This window comes from Cnephaeus nilssonii (assembly GCF_951640355.1).
Source record: "Cnephaeus nilssonii genome assembly, chromosome: 6".
Classification (NCBI taxonomy): Eukaryota; Metazoa; Chordata; class Mammalia; order Chiroptera; family Vespertilionidae; genus Cnephaeus; species Cnephaeus nilssonii.
This window is the reverse complement of record NC_137077.1, coordinates 25,438,960-25,454,797: the sequence shown is the minus strand read 5'-3', so window position 1 is coordinate 25,454,797 and position 15,838 is coordinate 25,438,960. Positions and strand designations below refer to the sequence as shown.

Here is a 15,838-nt window from a genome sequence, read left to right as displayed (position 1 = left end):
AATTATAGTGGATGGAAGCTTATATAAGAAGTAGTCAAATAAAAAGCAAAGAGGTTAGGAAGTCAGTACAGAATCCTACCTAATAATAGAGTAATATGCAAATTGACCGTACCTACGCTACACCCACCAGCCACGCCCACCAGCCACACCCACCAGGAAACCGTCGCAGGGACGCTGGGGTGCGGCTGAGCCCAAGGCCGGGAAAGTCTCCGCCCGAGGCTTTCCCGGCCTTGGGCACCAGCTGGGAGCCTGCACGGATTGCAGGCAACCACCGGGGGTCGGCTCCTGCGATCTGTAGCAGGGAGGCTGGGGTGCAGCCGAGCCCAAGGCCGCCGCCCGGGGCCAAGCCCCGACCCTGAAAGAAGGCAGAAGGCGGTGGCCACAGCCAAGGCCTGGGTCCCCGGTGCCGGCAGAAAACTGGTGCAGGCAGCCAGGTGAATGAGGGTCTATTGCACGAATCTTCGTGCAAACGGGCTGCTAGTTGTTTTATAATTGCTCAAAGCAAGCTCCACAGGCATCAAGCCCAAACCTAGGATTTCTGAAGAATGTACATTCTTTCTTTGGCTCTGCAGCAATCTGAATGCAGTATTCTAAAAACTTAAGGACCAAATGCTAAGTTTAACTACCAAAACAACCTACACACAATAATGTAGGACAAAAACGTAGTACATAAAAGGAAAGTTAATTACAGAAGTAAATATACAGAAGAAGAGTTGAACAGTAGTCTAAAATATTACCCTACACATTTTTCTTCTGAGAAGTTCTTGTTTAACTTAGTAAATCTTCCACCATTAAAGTTATTCTAAGAGTCTACGGCTTATTGCTCAAGGGAAGAAAAAACAAAAATATTGAAAGATGAAAGAAAAAATGTGAAGCTTTCTGAGGTCTTAAGTAGAAAGAAGCCATAGCATGTGTTGAAGGCCATTAAAATGTAAAATCTATGCATCTGAGAGAGAAAAATATTTTGAGATTTCAAAGACACAGATTGAAATAAAAGGACATAAAATATATTCAACAACATTAAATTGGAATACGGGTTGAATTCGTTTCTATTCAAATAAGTAAAAAGTTTAAAGCATTGCTAAGAAAATACAGCCCTGGCCCGGTAGCTCCATTGGTTAGGAATGAAAGAAATTTTTAAAATAAAAGAAAATACATAGTGGGTTGATGAAAGGCCCAGCACCACCCTTCCTTTGCCTGCTTGATGGGTGGGGTGGGGTGGGGACATATTTGGTCATAGAAATTCAAGGTAGGTCTAGAAATACCAGAGCTGACGAGGTTGTGTTTAAACTTTCCAGAATGTAGCCACAGGCTTGCAAACCTTGAGAAAGAGTTCTGTGTCCCACATGCACTTGAGTTGTAGAGTAGCAACAACTGAGGGAGATGTTTGGGGAGATGAATCCGAGGGTAGTCTCACTGTTTGACACACACTAAACCAGAGTATCTCTAAATCCTCATTGCCATACCTTAGAGTTCAGAGGGACCTGAGAATGAGCCAAAGGACCCAATAGAACCCGACTCTGCATGAAGAGGTGGCCAAGAGTTCAGAAATAGTGGGTGCCTACCAAAATGTGTGTTCTTGTTTCCATACCAAGAGGTGACATCCTGGCTAGAGGGTGCATTTCCCAGCCTCTTGAGCATATAGGTATGGCAAGATGGGTGGTTATTGCCAGTGGATTGTGAACAGAGATGATGAAGAAGTAGGAGTGCTTTCCCCATACTCTTTCCCCTTCTGGCTGGAAGAAAAGACTCCAAACCCATTGACTTTCAAACTGCAGACTAGGAGAATCTATCAGACTGCAGCTGCCGCCTTCACTCCATCTGAAGATGTTCAAGACAGATATATAGAAATCTTGACTGCCTGCCTTCCAAACTCAGAAACCGAGATTATAGTCTGCTCCAATCATTCACCTTTGTTTTTCTTTTGTTTCCATAGAGATGCCTCAGATTAAATGCTCGATTGTTTGAAGAAAAAAAAAAAAAAAGACTCCAAGCCCAGCCAGTGTGGTTCAGGGGTTGAGCGTTGACCCATGCACCAAGAGGTCACTAGTCTGATTCCTGGTCAGGACACATGCCCCAGTTACGGGCTCAATCCCCAGTGGGGGGCATTTGGGAGGCAGCCAATCAATGTTTCTATCTCATTGATGTTTCTATCTCTCTCTCTTCCTCTCTAAAAACAATAAAAACATATTTTTAAAGTAAAATAAAAATATAGAATGCTTGAAAGAAATAGGTTGAATGAAAATAACACAACAGTTATTAAAAAAAGACTCCAAGCCTTAGAGTCATGGTTCCCCCATATAGTTTGACAATCACAGTGAATTCACTGGGGATACATAGGAGATATTAAATATTGGCAGGAAAGTGTAATATCAATAGAAAACACTATAATGAACCAAAATTGGTATTTGGGATACTTTCTAAGACACCCCCCCTGCCCCGTGGATGCTTGAAATTGCATAGTACCAAACTATAGATGTTTCCTATATGTGTAAGAGACTAACAATAACTAATAATAAAATAGAACACTTGCAAAAATATACTGTAATAAAAGGTGAATGTGGTCACTTGTTTCAGGGGATCCCTTGCTGAAGTCTTCATATGGGCTCAATGTTTTCTGGTGTAACACGTTGCTGTCAATCAGAACAAATTTTCTATTCATATCTTCCACTCACAAATGTGATGCCTGTGCCTTCTTAACTAAGCATTTACCATGTACTGTGGCTATAACTTTTGAGTTTGAGGTGCGACAGCAAAATGAGCAAGAATTTCTTTGTCCTTCTTCACAATTAGACAAATACAAGATGGGCACTTCCCATAGATCTCGGCAATCTCAGCATGTGACTTTTTTCTTTCCTCATTAAGTAGAGAACGTTCACCTTTTCACTTAAAGGAATCACTTTACAGCTTCTCTTTGGCATATTCGAATTGCAGCGTCACTGCTCTTGCACTCTGGGGCCATTACTAAGTAAAATAAGGGTGACATGAACACAGGCACTGCGGTGCTGCAACAGTCGATTTGATACCTGAGAAGGCTACTGAGTGACTAATAGGCAGGGAGTGTATACAGCGTGCAGATGCTGGACACGGGGTGATTCACATCCTGGGCAGGATGGAGCAGGATGGCATGAGATTTCATCACGCTAGTCAGAACAGCACACAACTTAAAACTTATGAATTGTTTATTTCTGGAATTTTCCATTTAATTTTTTTTGGACCATGGTTGACTACAAGTAACTGAGACCATGGAAATCGAAACCACAGATAAGGGGGTATTACAAATTTTTGAGGAAAATATAGTACTATCCAGGACACTGAGCAAATTACTACTATTATTAAATTGTCCATAACTATTTAACCCTTTGCACTCGCTTGCTTTTTTCTCGATTCCTTTATTCTAATGCTAACCGTGTCGAGTCAAATTCGACATCCAAATGCAAAAGGTTAAAGGAAGTGTTAGATATTTCTTGTTGCCTGCAGCCCCAAGAATATGATATTGAGATTCTAAGGACACTATGAACCAAGAAAGATTGGAAACCTCTGCCTTAGGAAACAATGGAACTACAAGATAAAAGGAGGCTGGGTTCAAAATTCCTACATGCAGGAAAGCCACCTACCAATTAAGAACTCCCACATTGAGTTTGAATATCAACCAGAAATTAATTTCTGTTGCATTTACCTACTGAACTTTTAGAGTTTGTCATAGTAGCTAGTGATGACTTAAAAGAACTCTTAATACCGTAACTTGTGGCCCAACATATGGATTTTTGCAGCTTGAGCTCTGAAGCTGCTGACAAGGCATGACCTTGCCCCTTTTGGGCCCTGAAACCACCTGCAGGGCAAGCTGCCCCCTGGGCTGATTGTGCTGTTTGGTAAATCATACCCACTGTGCAACTGATAAGCAGCACTCCTTGTACTGGAACCGCGGGACCAAAGGCCTTTGTTCTGTGAACCCAAACTGACATTAGGACATTGATAAATGCTGAATCGTATGTTTCCCACTGTTCATGCCATTGAAAGTTCAGTTGCCCCCACCAATCAGTAATGAATGATGAAAGTTTACAACCTTGTCTCCCTAGCCATGCTTCTTTTAAAAACTATGTTTTTGTGAGGACGTGAAGAAAAGGCAACCCTAGTGCACTGTTGGTGGGAACGCAGACTGGTGCAACCACTGTGGAAAACAGTATGGAGTTTCACTAAATATTAAAAATGGAATTGCCTTTTGACCCAACAATCCCACCTCTGGGAATATATCCTAAGTATCCAGAAACACCGGTCAGAAAGAATATATGCACTCCTATGCTCATAGCAGTTATTTACAATAGCCAACATCTGGAGACAGCCCAAGTGCCCATAAACAGATGAGTGGATAAAAAGATGTGGTACATTTACACCGTGGATTATTATGCAGCTGTAAAACGAAGAAACTCTTACCCTTTGTGACAGCATGGATGGACCAGGAATTATTATGGCAAAAAAAATAAGCCAGTCAGAGAAAGATAAATATCTATGACTTCACTAAATGTGAAAAATAATGAACAATATAAAGGGACAAACAGAATAGAACCAGAGGCATGGATACATGGAACAAACTGACAAAGGTCAAAAGGGAGGAGGGTTTAGGGAAGACTGAATAAAAGAAGGTGAAGAGATTAGCCAAAGAACATACATATGTAGCCATGGATACAAATAGCCGTGTGGTGAAGGCCAGGGGAGGGGGACCGGGGGCTGGTTAGAGGTTGGCAAAGGGAGGTGGGAAATGGGAACATCTCTAATAGTGTCAACAATTAAAAAATCATAAATATGTAAGATAAAAACTATGTTCTTCTCTCCCCTCCCCATTCCTCACTCCCCACCTTCCAACTCAGAGGGTGTCTTTGATTCATACTGAGGGCTACGTTCTCTGATTTGCAAATCATCTATTTTAATAAAATGATAATATGCTAATTAGACCAGGTTGACCAGACTTCTTCCAGTTGTCCAGTCCTCCTTCCGGACAAAGCCACAGTGGCGGGGGCTGAGGCAGAAGAGGTTAGGAGCAATCAGGCTGGCAGGGGAGAGTGGTTAGGGGCGATCAGGCCGACAGGGGAGGGCAGTTAGGGGCAATCAGGCAGGCAGGCAGAGGGGTTAGGGGCAATCAGGCAGGCAAGCAGGTGAGCAGTTAGGAGCCAGTGGTCCTGGATTGCGAGAGGGATATCCAACTGCCGGATTAGGCCCAAAAGCGGGATCAGGCCTAAACCGGCAGTTGGACATCCCCCGAGGGGTCCCGGATTGAAGAGGGTGCAGGCCTGGCTGAGGGACACCTCCCCCCATGCACGAATTTCATGCACCAGGCCTCTAGTATATGAATAAAACTCTTTTAATTTCTTTTTGAATTTTTGTTAACACTAGCATTACCCTAACTAATACACAAAGTGTATAGGAATCTAGACCTGAGGCCAAGAGCCAGAAATGTTAACAGTGGATCCCTGCACACCGCAATGAGGACAAGACGAGAGAGGCTGACCTAACTGGTTTGGCTCAGTGGATAGAGCTTTGGCATGCAGACTGAAGGGTCCCAGGTTCAATTAAGGTCAAGGGCTTGTACCTTGGTTGTGGGCACATCCCCAGTAGGGGGTGTGCAGGAGGCAGCTGATTGATGTTTCTCTCTCATCGATGTTTCTAACTCTCTCTCCCTTTCCCTTCCTCTCTGTAAAAAATCAATAAAATATATATATATATATATATATATATATATATATATATATTTTTTTTTTTTTTTTTAAAGGAGAGAGAGGCTACATTTCACGGGAGGCTACTAAGCAAAGAGAATGACTCACAGAGCAGATGCCCTTTATCCAATATCAGGTCATGCATAAGCCCCTGCAACTAAAACCAACTTCAAGGAAAAGGGTAAGGAGGAGGCAAAAGATGCCAAGGATTTAGCCCAAATACCTTAAATTTGGCATTATAAAATGTCTACCATCAGTAGATAAGTGTTTGAGTGCTAAATTAATTATACCTTTTAGAAAAGAAACAAATTTACATTATATACATTTCGTTCTGGAAATGTAAAATTTTAAATCCACCATACATATGTTACAGCAAGGAAAGAAGTACAGAGGCCACTGTCTCTGTTTCTACAACTGGTCACCCAGCTGTAGATATTCATGACTTCTCCATCTTCTTTCCATGCCCTCCTTGCTCTGCATCAGCATTTCAGCTTATTGGGGTTCTTTGTCCATTGGGTGTGGAACCTAAGTCCCTGGTGGTGCTGCCTAGATGAGGTGACAGCACTTTGGGATCCATTTCAATAGGACATGGTGATATAAGTAAAGAACTCCCCTGAGCTCCTTTTATTGCTCCCTTCTCCTTCTGTGAAACAATGTTGATTCCATTCAATAGTCAGGCTCGATCACTCTAACACTATAATCCTATTCTTGCCCAGCCCCTCTCCCGCCCCCCAAAGAACCCAATAGAGACCAGGCAACAATTTTAAATTCCAATTCCATGCAATTATTATTGTGTCTCTTGGCGGAAACATACTTCCTCCCCCGTTTGCTGAAACTTCTAAACCAGTGGAGTCCACATTCATGAAAAATTGGTACCTGGTGTAGAGTAATGGACGGTAAGCAGCCCCAAACCACAGATGTCTACTATGGAAGTAATAAAAACATTTCACAGTCAGCACCTTCGTGGACCATCCTCTCAGCTTTGGTATAAGTTTTGCTGTTCATTTCCTTCCCAGTTATACAAACCCTGCACAACTTAAAGGAGGCAAGGTTCATCTTCATCTAATTCAGTCATTTTCAACGGAGGGTAATTTTGCCTTTTAAGGGAACATGGTAATATCTGAAGACATTTTTGATAGTCACAAGTTGGGAGTGGGGGTCATACTGGCATCCAGAGGACAAAGACCAGGTATGCATAGGAGAATCCCCCACAACAAAGAAGTATATGGACCAAAATGTCATAGTGCTGAGGCTGAGAAACCCTGGTCCAATTAATTTGTTTCTACGTATAATTTGTTTCCCCCACTAGAATGCAAGCTCCGTGAGGGCAGCAGCTTTGTCTGTCGTTTACCGTCCTATGCCTGGACCATGGAAGTCAACAAACATTTGGTCACCAAATAACAGATGAATAAGTGTCTCATAGTTCACATCAGGCCTTCTCATATACACGATGGCGTCTGAACACCGGGCTCCAGAGATTGCAAGGGTAAGGTGGAGAAGGGAGTAAAGGATAGCAGGACTACAGTCTTTGGGTAGAACAACTTCTTTGAATGCACTAATGCAGTTCTCTTCTCAACATGGCACAACCAAATGTTCATTATTTTCCTTCACTTTTATTTTCCAACTTGAAGGAAAAATGTGCAATTTTTACAATGCCCTCAATTCCTTCATTCATGAAATGATATGATTATCCCGGTACTGTGATAGGTAACTGAACAAAATTATGACTCAGGACTTGTGTTTAACAATTTACACAGAGGTTTGGAGTAATTGTTTTGTATCCTTTCTAATAATTTTTTAAATTGAATCTATTGGGGTGACGTAGGTTAATAAAATTATATAGATTTCAGGTGTACAATTCTGTAATACACTGTCTGTATGTTGTATTGTGGTGTTCACCACCCCAAGTCAAGTCTCCTTTCAACGTATTTCCTGCTAGAGGAAATAGGTTGTCTTTCCTTCGCATCTCCCCTTAACGTTTCAGTTAAGCTTGGGAGAAAGTCCAAGGGAGAAGAGTGGGTGCCTAGGCCCACCTTTGTGGTGGCTTGTCCCGCCCTGGGTCCCCTCACTGTACCTTCAGCACAGCTCTATTCTAACCTTTTTTTTTGGCCATGCCCCACCTGAGCATCTCAGAAATCCTGATGCGCGCCCCCCCGCCCCCATGACATATAATTCTTGTTATTCAAAATGTGAACTATTCATGTGGAGGAAGCCTAAAAGGCCATTAATTTGGTCTAAACAAGCTTCCAGAGAACATGACATCCATGAAAGAGAAAAATAAAAGAATGTAAGGACAATTGAAGTCCTGAGGAAGAAATCACTAAGAAATTGTTTAAAAAATAATAATATGAAGTGATATGAAAAAAATGGCAGTTTCAACACATAATAGAGAACTGAAATGTATAAATATGTCACAATATATATTTATATACTGTATATGAGGCCCCTAGAACCATTAAGAAATGCAAAAAAATTCACTGTTAATAACTCATTCTAGAATTGCCCCCCTTAAAATCAAATTACCCTCCTGTGGGACGTGTGCCCCACGTTGGGAACCACTGCACTAATGGCGACCTCGGAGTACCTGTGTATTTGCATGGCTTTGTCCCTTCTTGGCTTGTTCTAAAACCACTGGTACCTGACCCACAAGATGGGCTCAATAAATGCTTATTGAATGAATAAAATACCTTTTGCCTACTTCACAATGTCACCTAGGGCACCCTCTGCCAACTTCACAATGTCACTCAAAGGCATAGTTTTGCCTACTTCACAATGTCACTTGCAACGGACTCTGCACCGAAATGGGGACTTCACAGCCCTGTCCGGATCACTCTCCAGTGGAGGCTCCAGCCAATGAAGAGAAAAGCAAACGATCAATCAGAAGTCTTGAGCAGCAGCAGATGGATTTGGGTTGAACAGCCTGGGCTGGAGGGGCGCTGATCCCGGAGGGATACAGGACCTGTGGAGACCAGTCCGGAATGGCCAAGAATCCCAGCTGCGCGTAGGCAGGGGCATGCATTTCCCCATTGCTCAGGGTGCCTCTTCCCGCTGCTGCAGAGGAGTGGCCGGCCCTGGAGACGGGAGGCTAGCGGGGCTGACCTGAACTGGTTTGCACAAACCTGGGGCTGCAAAACTGCCGACGAGTGCAGAGAAAGTGGTGCGTAACGTTGCCAAATCCCAGCAGTGCAGCTGGGGAACTTTCCCAGCCCGGCCCACTGGGCGCTAGAGGGTCTGGAAGGACCCGCCTTTCCCAGACTAAGGCACCCTAGGGCGAAGGTTGTTCCCAAGGCCACGTGAGGCTTCCTCGCCCTCAAAAGCCCCAAACCAGCAGAACTAATGAAAGAGGAAAGTTAAGGGCGCGCCAACTCGGAGACGGGCGCCACGCTGCCGGCTCACGAGCCGCCCTTCCAACAGCTGCCGCTGCCGCCGCCTGGTCCAGCCGAGCCGAGGTCGCGGCCGCAGAGCGATGTCCCTCCGGCTGCCCGCGCCGTCGGCCCCGCCGCCGCCGCTGCTGCTGCTGCTGCTGCTGCTGTTGGCCGCCGCAGTGCCGCCCAGCCTGGCAGGTGAGCCGCGCGCGCCCCCGGGAGAGGCCCCCGCGGCCCGCAGCGCGCGCTCAGCCAGCGCCGCGGTGCGCCCCAGCCGAGCCCGGGGTCCCGCCAAGTGTCCTTCCCGCGGGTGTCGGGTTCTGGGTGGGAACCACGGACTGCGCCTCTGCGGGGCACTGACAGGGCTCGCTCCCGCGCCGGGTGGCTCCGGGCCGGCCCGGGAGAAGCACAAGGGTGTGTGCTCCTGCGAACTTAAAAAGTGTTGGCCAGAGTTCTTGGCGGACACATCGGTTCACTCCTGCACGACTGGGCTTGCTGTGCCCGGCCGGTCCTCAAAGCGCCAGCCAGAGGACATCTAAATATATTTATTCCCATCAGAGAGGTATGATTCCGGGCTGTCTTTCCCCCGCCCCTCCCCCCTTAATTGTCAATCATCTAAATAGGATTATTATCCCCATTCTACAGGTGAGACAAATTGAAATTAAGAGAAATTCCGTAATTTGCATAAAGATACACAGCATCGGAAGGCAGAGCTGAGACGCTAAAGGGCGTTTGCTTAACTACTCCCCTCTTAGTAAAACAGGTTTTATCCCCTACAGATATTGGCAATTATCTGTACCCTTTGCGAAAAAACAAGCAAAAAAAAACACAAAAAAAAAAAACACCCTGGATTTGTCATTTTCACTCCCAATGAGTAAGATCAATATTAACTACTTGAAAGACTTCAAAAGTAATATAAAGAGAGGTTTTGCCGAAACCGGTTTGGCTCAGTGGATAGAGCGTCGGTCTGCGGACTGGAAGGTCCCGGGTTCGATTCCGGTCAAGGGCATGTACATTGGTTGCGGGCACATCCCCCGGTGGGGGGTGTGCAGGAGGCAGCTGGTCGATGTCTCTCTCTCATCGATGTTTCTAGCTCTCTATCCCTCTCCCTTCCTCTCTGTGAAAAATCAATAAAATATATTTAAAAAAAAAAAAGAGAGGTTTTATTTTGCTTTACTTCATAACCCCTTTTCTGTGCCGACCTTGGGTAAGAAGAGGGTGGAGTTTAGGGAGTGCATACCCCTTCCCAAATGAGTGTACTGATTCTTGTTACATTGCCTTCCACCAGATATCAAGACCTTTGTTTTCACAACTCGCCCACTTATTACTGTTAAGTTTTCCCAGTCTGTTAAGCTGCCCGGGCTTCTGAGATGGGAAGTGACGCACCCCCAGGCTCCTGACTAGATTTACCTCCACATTCTGGTCTTTCCCAGGACTGGGGAGCTCTCCTGGGCATCACCTTCTAGCACGGGGAGACTGTTCATTCACACGTACCCGGGACAGGCTAGATAGAGTGCCCCAGATGTGGAAAGGGTTTTTGTGCCTTGGACACTGGCTGAAGCTTCTCTCTCTTTTCTGTTCTTTTGGATTGTTAGGATTGTTTTAAATATTTCTGTAGATGGGAGGCGGGGCAGCCTGAGGAGTGAGGAGCAGACATTATTTTTTCTGAAGACGGGACACTGTTTATTCAAGAAGGTATCGCCTGGCAAGCAACTGCTTCTTAAACTGAGTTCCCCAAATGATAGATAAGCTGACTCCATGCCAGGTGGGTTGGGAGTCAAGGTGGAAAGTGAGGGCGTTTCTGCTTCTCGTCATCCTGCCAGCCCTGTGCCCGGCAGTACGGACAGACTTCTTAACATGGCGTCGCAGGACAGCTGGTGACGGCCACGCTGACTGTTTCAAAAGACGTGATCTCTGTGTCCTTTGTTTCACCCCCGTTCACCAGGTGTCCAAGGCAGGTTTTTGGCGCTTTGTCTTGCCTTCTAGATTCCCAGCAACTGAGGACAGAGAACAGGTCTTTGCCGCCACTTGCTTTTCATGTTTTCTCTGAAGTGCCCTGCTCAGTACTTGGAACTTAGTGAGTACACAATAAACACTCAAGGGAATGCATTTTTATCCCCGTGGATTTTTAAAAAATATATTTTATTGATTTTTTACAGAGAGGAAGGGAGAGGGATAGAGAGTTAGAAACATCAATCAGCTGCCTCCTGCACACCCCCTATTGGGGATGTGCCCGCAACCAAGGTACATGCCCTTCACCGGAATGGAACCTGGGACCTTTCAGTCCGCAGGCCGACACTCTATCCACTGAGCCAGACCGGTTTCGGCATCCCCGTGGATTTTATATCCACTAAGATGCACCTATTTATCCACAAACAACCTCTTTAGCATGTTTATTCTAGCTCTCTCTCTCGCGCTCTCTCAAACTATTACAGATTTTAGATGTATAATAGTGTTGGCTTTATCTTTCCAGACTGAAATGCTCCATATTTGTTTTTAATGTCTTGGATAATTTTTCTAAACTGTTTGTATAGTGAAGTTAGGCTGTCACTAGGGAAAGGGATGGGTTGGTTGCCAAGAGACTTGTAAGATGGCTTGAGCCTTGGTAAAACTGGTTCCAAATCTGGCCCTCGCACTTGCAGGGCTAGACTCCAGAAATTCATTCTTTCCAGTGCTCCAGAGCTTATCGGATACAAGGAAACTGATCTCACCCTGATAAACACACAAGTCTACTCACTAAAATACCAGTTGTTAATTTTTAGCAGATTGGATATTTGCATAGTCTGCTCCAGGCATGTTCTTATACTCAAACTGCATGGGGCAGATAATATGAGGGATTCAAAGATGGAGGTCTGATTCATCCTGCCTCCTAGTAGGACTCGACACTTCCATCAGCTCCTCCACTGGCAGTGCTCGCCTGGCATGCTAGCTCCTGACTGTGGGCACTGCCTTTTCCAGGCTTCCATGGCTCACCAGTGTCCACCCGAGACTAACAGATTGTCTCTCTAGATAGGTAATACCTTTATGTGGTTGTCAAGGAGTTTACTGTCCTGTGAGTCTTTCAGTCTCCTTAAGGTGACTTAGCAGACCTTTGGTTGAGACCAATCTCAATTGCTCCTTTAACTCTGAAGGCATTCTTATTTCAAATTCACTTACAGTGGTTGCTCCATGTGTTCAGTCTATGGCTGTTATTCATTTTTTAAAAGTAACTCTATAGTGTTAGAGAGGTAGTATTGAACTCCACAAACAGAAACCGTGGAGCTGGATGCCCATGTTTGAATCCTGGCACCAATACTTACTGTGCGACCTTAAGTAAATTATCTAATCCTCTATGCCTCTATTTCCTCATCTGTAAAATGGGTATTATAATACTACTAGAGGCCCAGTGCACTAATTAGTGCACGGGTGGGGTCTGGCTGGCCCACCCCGATCGGGGGGGAGGGGTGGCAATTGGGAGTGGGGGCAGGGCCAGCCCAGGGGCAGGGCCGGCAGGCCCCTGGTCGAACTCCCAGTTGAACTACCGGTCTAGGGGACAATTTGCATATTAGTCTTTTATTATATAGGATGTCTCTTAAAAAGGTTGTGAGGAACAGTGCCTGCTATATACAGTAGGGGTTATATACAGTCATATACCACAAAATGACATTTTAGTATACTGCATAGACAATGGTGATCCCATAAGATTGTAATGGAGATGAAAATGTCCTATTGCCTAGTGATATCATAGCCATTGTAACCCATAGTGCAATGCATCACGCAGATTACAATTGCCTACAGTATGCAGCACAATAACATGCTGTACAGGTTTGTAGCCCAGGAGTTGTAGGGGCACAGAATTTGTCACCCCCAAACATGTCTATTTGGCATAGGATTATTTTAGGTTGGTTAATTTAAGAAACAGTAGACAGAGAACTCATGGACATGGACAACAGCGTGGTAAAGAAACAGTGGGGAGGGGGTGGGTGGAGGCAGAAGAGGGCATGGAGGGGATAAATGGTGATAGAAAAATAAACTAAAAAGACGAATATATATTTCAAAGCAAAAAAAGAAAGATGGATGAAAAAAGAAAGGAAGGAAGGAAGGAAGGAAGGAAGGAAGGAAGGAAGGAAGGAAGGAAGGAGGGAGGGAGGGAGGGAGGGAGGGAGGGAGGGAGGGAGGGAGGGAGGGAAGGAGGGAGGGAGGGAAGGAAGGAAGGAAGGAAGGAAGGAAGGAAGGAAGGAAGGAAGGAAGGAAGGAAGGAAGGAAGGAAGGAAGGAAATAGGAGAGGTCTGAAAACCAAATAAGTTACCCTTTCTAAAATCTCCTTTTGTAAAGGTGTCTCCCTCACTGGACCAGGAAGAGGGGGATGACTTTATCTCTAGAAACTCTCATCAGTGCATCAGGCAACAACTTAAATCTGCATAACAACCTTACCCTTGTTACACTGTGCTTTTCCTAGTAACTTCCCTTAATGGAATCCCCCACTCCAACATCATCTTTTGTCTTCAGCTGAAGATGATAGTTAAGGCCGTTGCTTTAGCCATTTTTGTGAATTACTCCATTTTTCTGGGTCTCTCTCATATATCTAGGAGGTTTACATGTTATTAGATTTTTGTTTTCCTCTTTCTAATCTGGCATAAGGATTATTTCCTGGATGGCTCAGTCAAGAACCCAGAAGAGGGAAAATTATTTTTCTCCTCTACAGAGCCTAGGTGTGTAGTAAGGTCTCAGGAAAGATTCTCAATAGACTATTCATCAGCTTTCCAGGTGTGTCCTTTCAGGGTGGTGCTCTCTACTGATCGATGGGCACTAGGGTAGGGGGTCATTATTCATTGCATCTGGTCCTGATGTCAGCCAAGCCATGACTTTGTCTGGTTTTGCTGCTTTTCTGGGCCAGGAGCTGAAACACAACTGAGGCCTAGATGTCATTTCTAGTTTGACAAAAACACTGTCTCTTTGGTCAACAGACCGGAGGCTTTGTTCCTAAGATTGTTTGATGCTGATCAGAACCTCATTGTCCTAAGGGCTTAATGCTTAAAGGAGTGGTGGTACAGCAGAGTAGGAGGCCGGTGGGTCAGGGTGTGGGATGGGAATCAGCTATCTGTCTCAGTTTCCTTGTTCTACTGGCCAAGGAATTTTCCTACTTTTTACTATTCTGCCTCATTTGTACTACTGAAAAAACAGGAATTTACTTAATGTGGTAAAAAAAAAAAGTGAAACTAATAGAGGTAGTGAAATTATGTGGAAACTTTAGTCTATACCTTGAAACTGTGTCGGAACAAACCACAGATATGTTATAATCTTCCAATGAGAAGTTGTGAACGTCTCTTGTTTGAAAGGCACAGCTTGCTCTGAAATTTGTCAGCCTTGCAAGTGCAATTACAAACCAACGTAAGGAAGTATCAAGTTATGCAAATCAGCGTTTGCAAACCTAAGATACCAACATTCTAATTCACAATTAGAAATCAAGGATTTGCTCTAGCTGGTTTGACTCAATGGATAGAGCTTCTGCCTATGGACTGAAGGGTCCCGGATTCCATTCTGGTCAAGGGCATATGCCCGGGTTGTGGGCTCAATCCCCAGGAGAGGACTTGCAGGAGGCAGCCAATCAATGATTCTCTCTCATCATTGATGTTTCTATCTCTCTCTCCCTCTCCCTTCCTCTCTGAAATCAATAAAGATATATTTTTAATAATAATAAGTAAATAAATAACTATAATGGCTTAAAAGTTATTAAAGGATTTAAGAAAATTTAAAAAAAAATAGCATGGCACTCAAAAAACCAGAAAGAGATGATACATGGAGAAAACATTGAGGAATGGAGGACACCAATTAGGGGTGAGTCGAGAAACTCAGATTTTGGCTTAATTTTCAAAGCATCTGCTAAATTGGTTAGATTGTTAGCAGTAAATTTTTATCGTTGAATTCTCATGAGGACTGGTAAGGGTTTTCTCATGCACGGGGACACACTAGTGTAAAAAAAAAAAACACACAGAGATTTGCAGAAGTTTATTACTTGTGGTCAGGAAATAGGAAATTAGGAAGTACCAGTAACAATGAAACCATGGCCCTTGAGTGCTTAGATTGAGAGCAAGCCAAGTGTATAACAAAAGGAGCCGCTGGAATGGAAGGTGAAAGGAAAGGAAGGCCAGGATGCTGGATGAAAAATGCCAACATTTTGGAGAATGGAATAAAGCTAAAAACATGCTATGTGGGCAGAACTGAAAGAGGAGAAACTGACACCTCTTACCTTCCTTTTTTTATAGTTCCTGTTTATGACCACACCCCTGCTGCAGCGAATTGTGGCTGCTTTTTATTTAGTCAGCCATGCTTTCTCATTTCCCTACCAGACTCACTGGAGGTGAGGGTGCAAGAGAATGTGTGAGAAAGGCTGAGGAATGGCTGAGGCTATGGCCTTTGTGGCCCAAAATCAATTTGGAAAGCATATTTATTTATTGTACTTGGGAGGAGAAGGGAAGTTTCTATGGATATTGCCCACAATTGTCAAGTTGTGGCCAATGTATGGCTTTATTAACAACTAGAGGCCCGGTGCATGAAAATTCATGCACTGGAGGTAGGGGGGGTCACTCAGCCTGACCTGCCCCCTCTCACAGCCCGGGAGCCCTCAGGGGTGGGAGGTGACCTGGCAATCAGGGGAAGGCAGCGCCCCATCAAACCTCTGCTGCTGCCACTGCCAGCAGTGCAAGCCTCAGCCGGCCCTGGTTACCTGAGCCTCGGGTGGCCCTGGGCAGCTGGGCAGCCGCCATCCAAGGCTTGCCTGAG

At 44.8% G+C, this 15,838-nt stretch overlaps 1 protein-coding gene across 1 annotated transcript in view; it reads left to right on the top strand.

Moving 5' to 3' along the window:
• Positions 1–8,830: 8,830 nt before the first annotated feature.
• The window catches only part of PLBD1 (phospholipase B domain containing 1), a 50,013-nt gene continuing 43,005 nt past the window's right edge, over positions 8,831–15,838 (top strand). Inside the window, exon 1 of the mRNA XM_079773588.1 lies at positions 8,831–9,274. Coding sequence (XP_079629714.1) covers positions 9,178–9,274 — 97 coding nt within the window. The 5' untranslated portion in view covers positions 8,831–9,177. The remainder of the gene's footprint in view (positions 9,275–15,838) is intronic.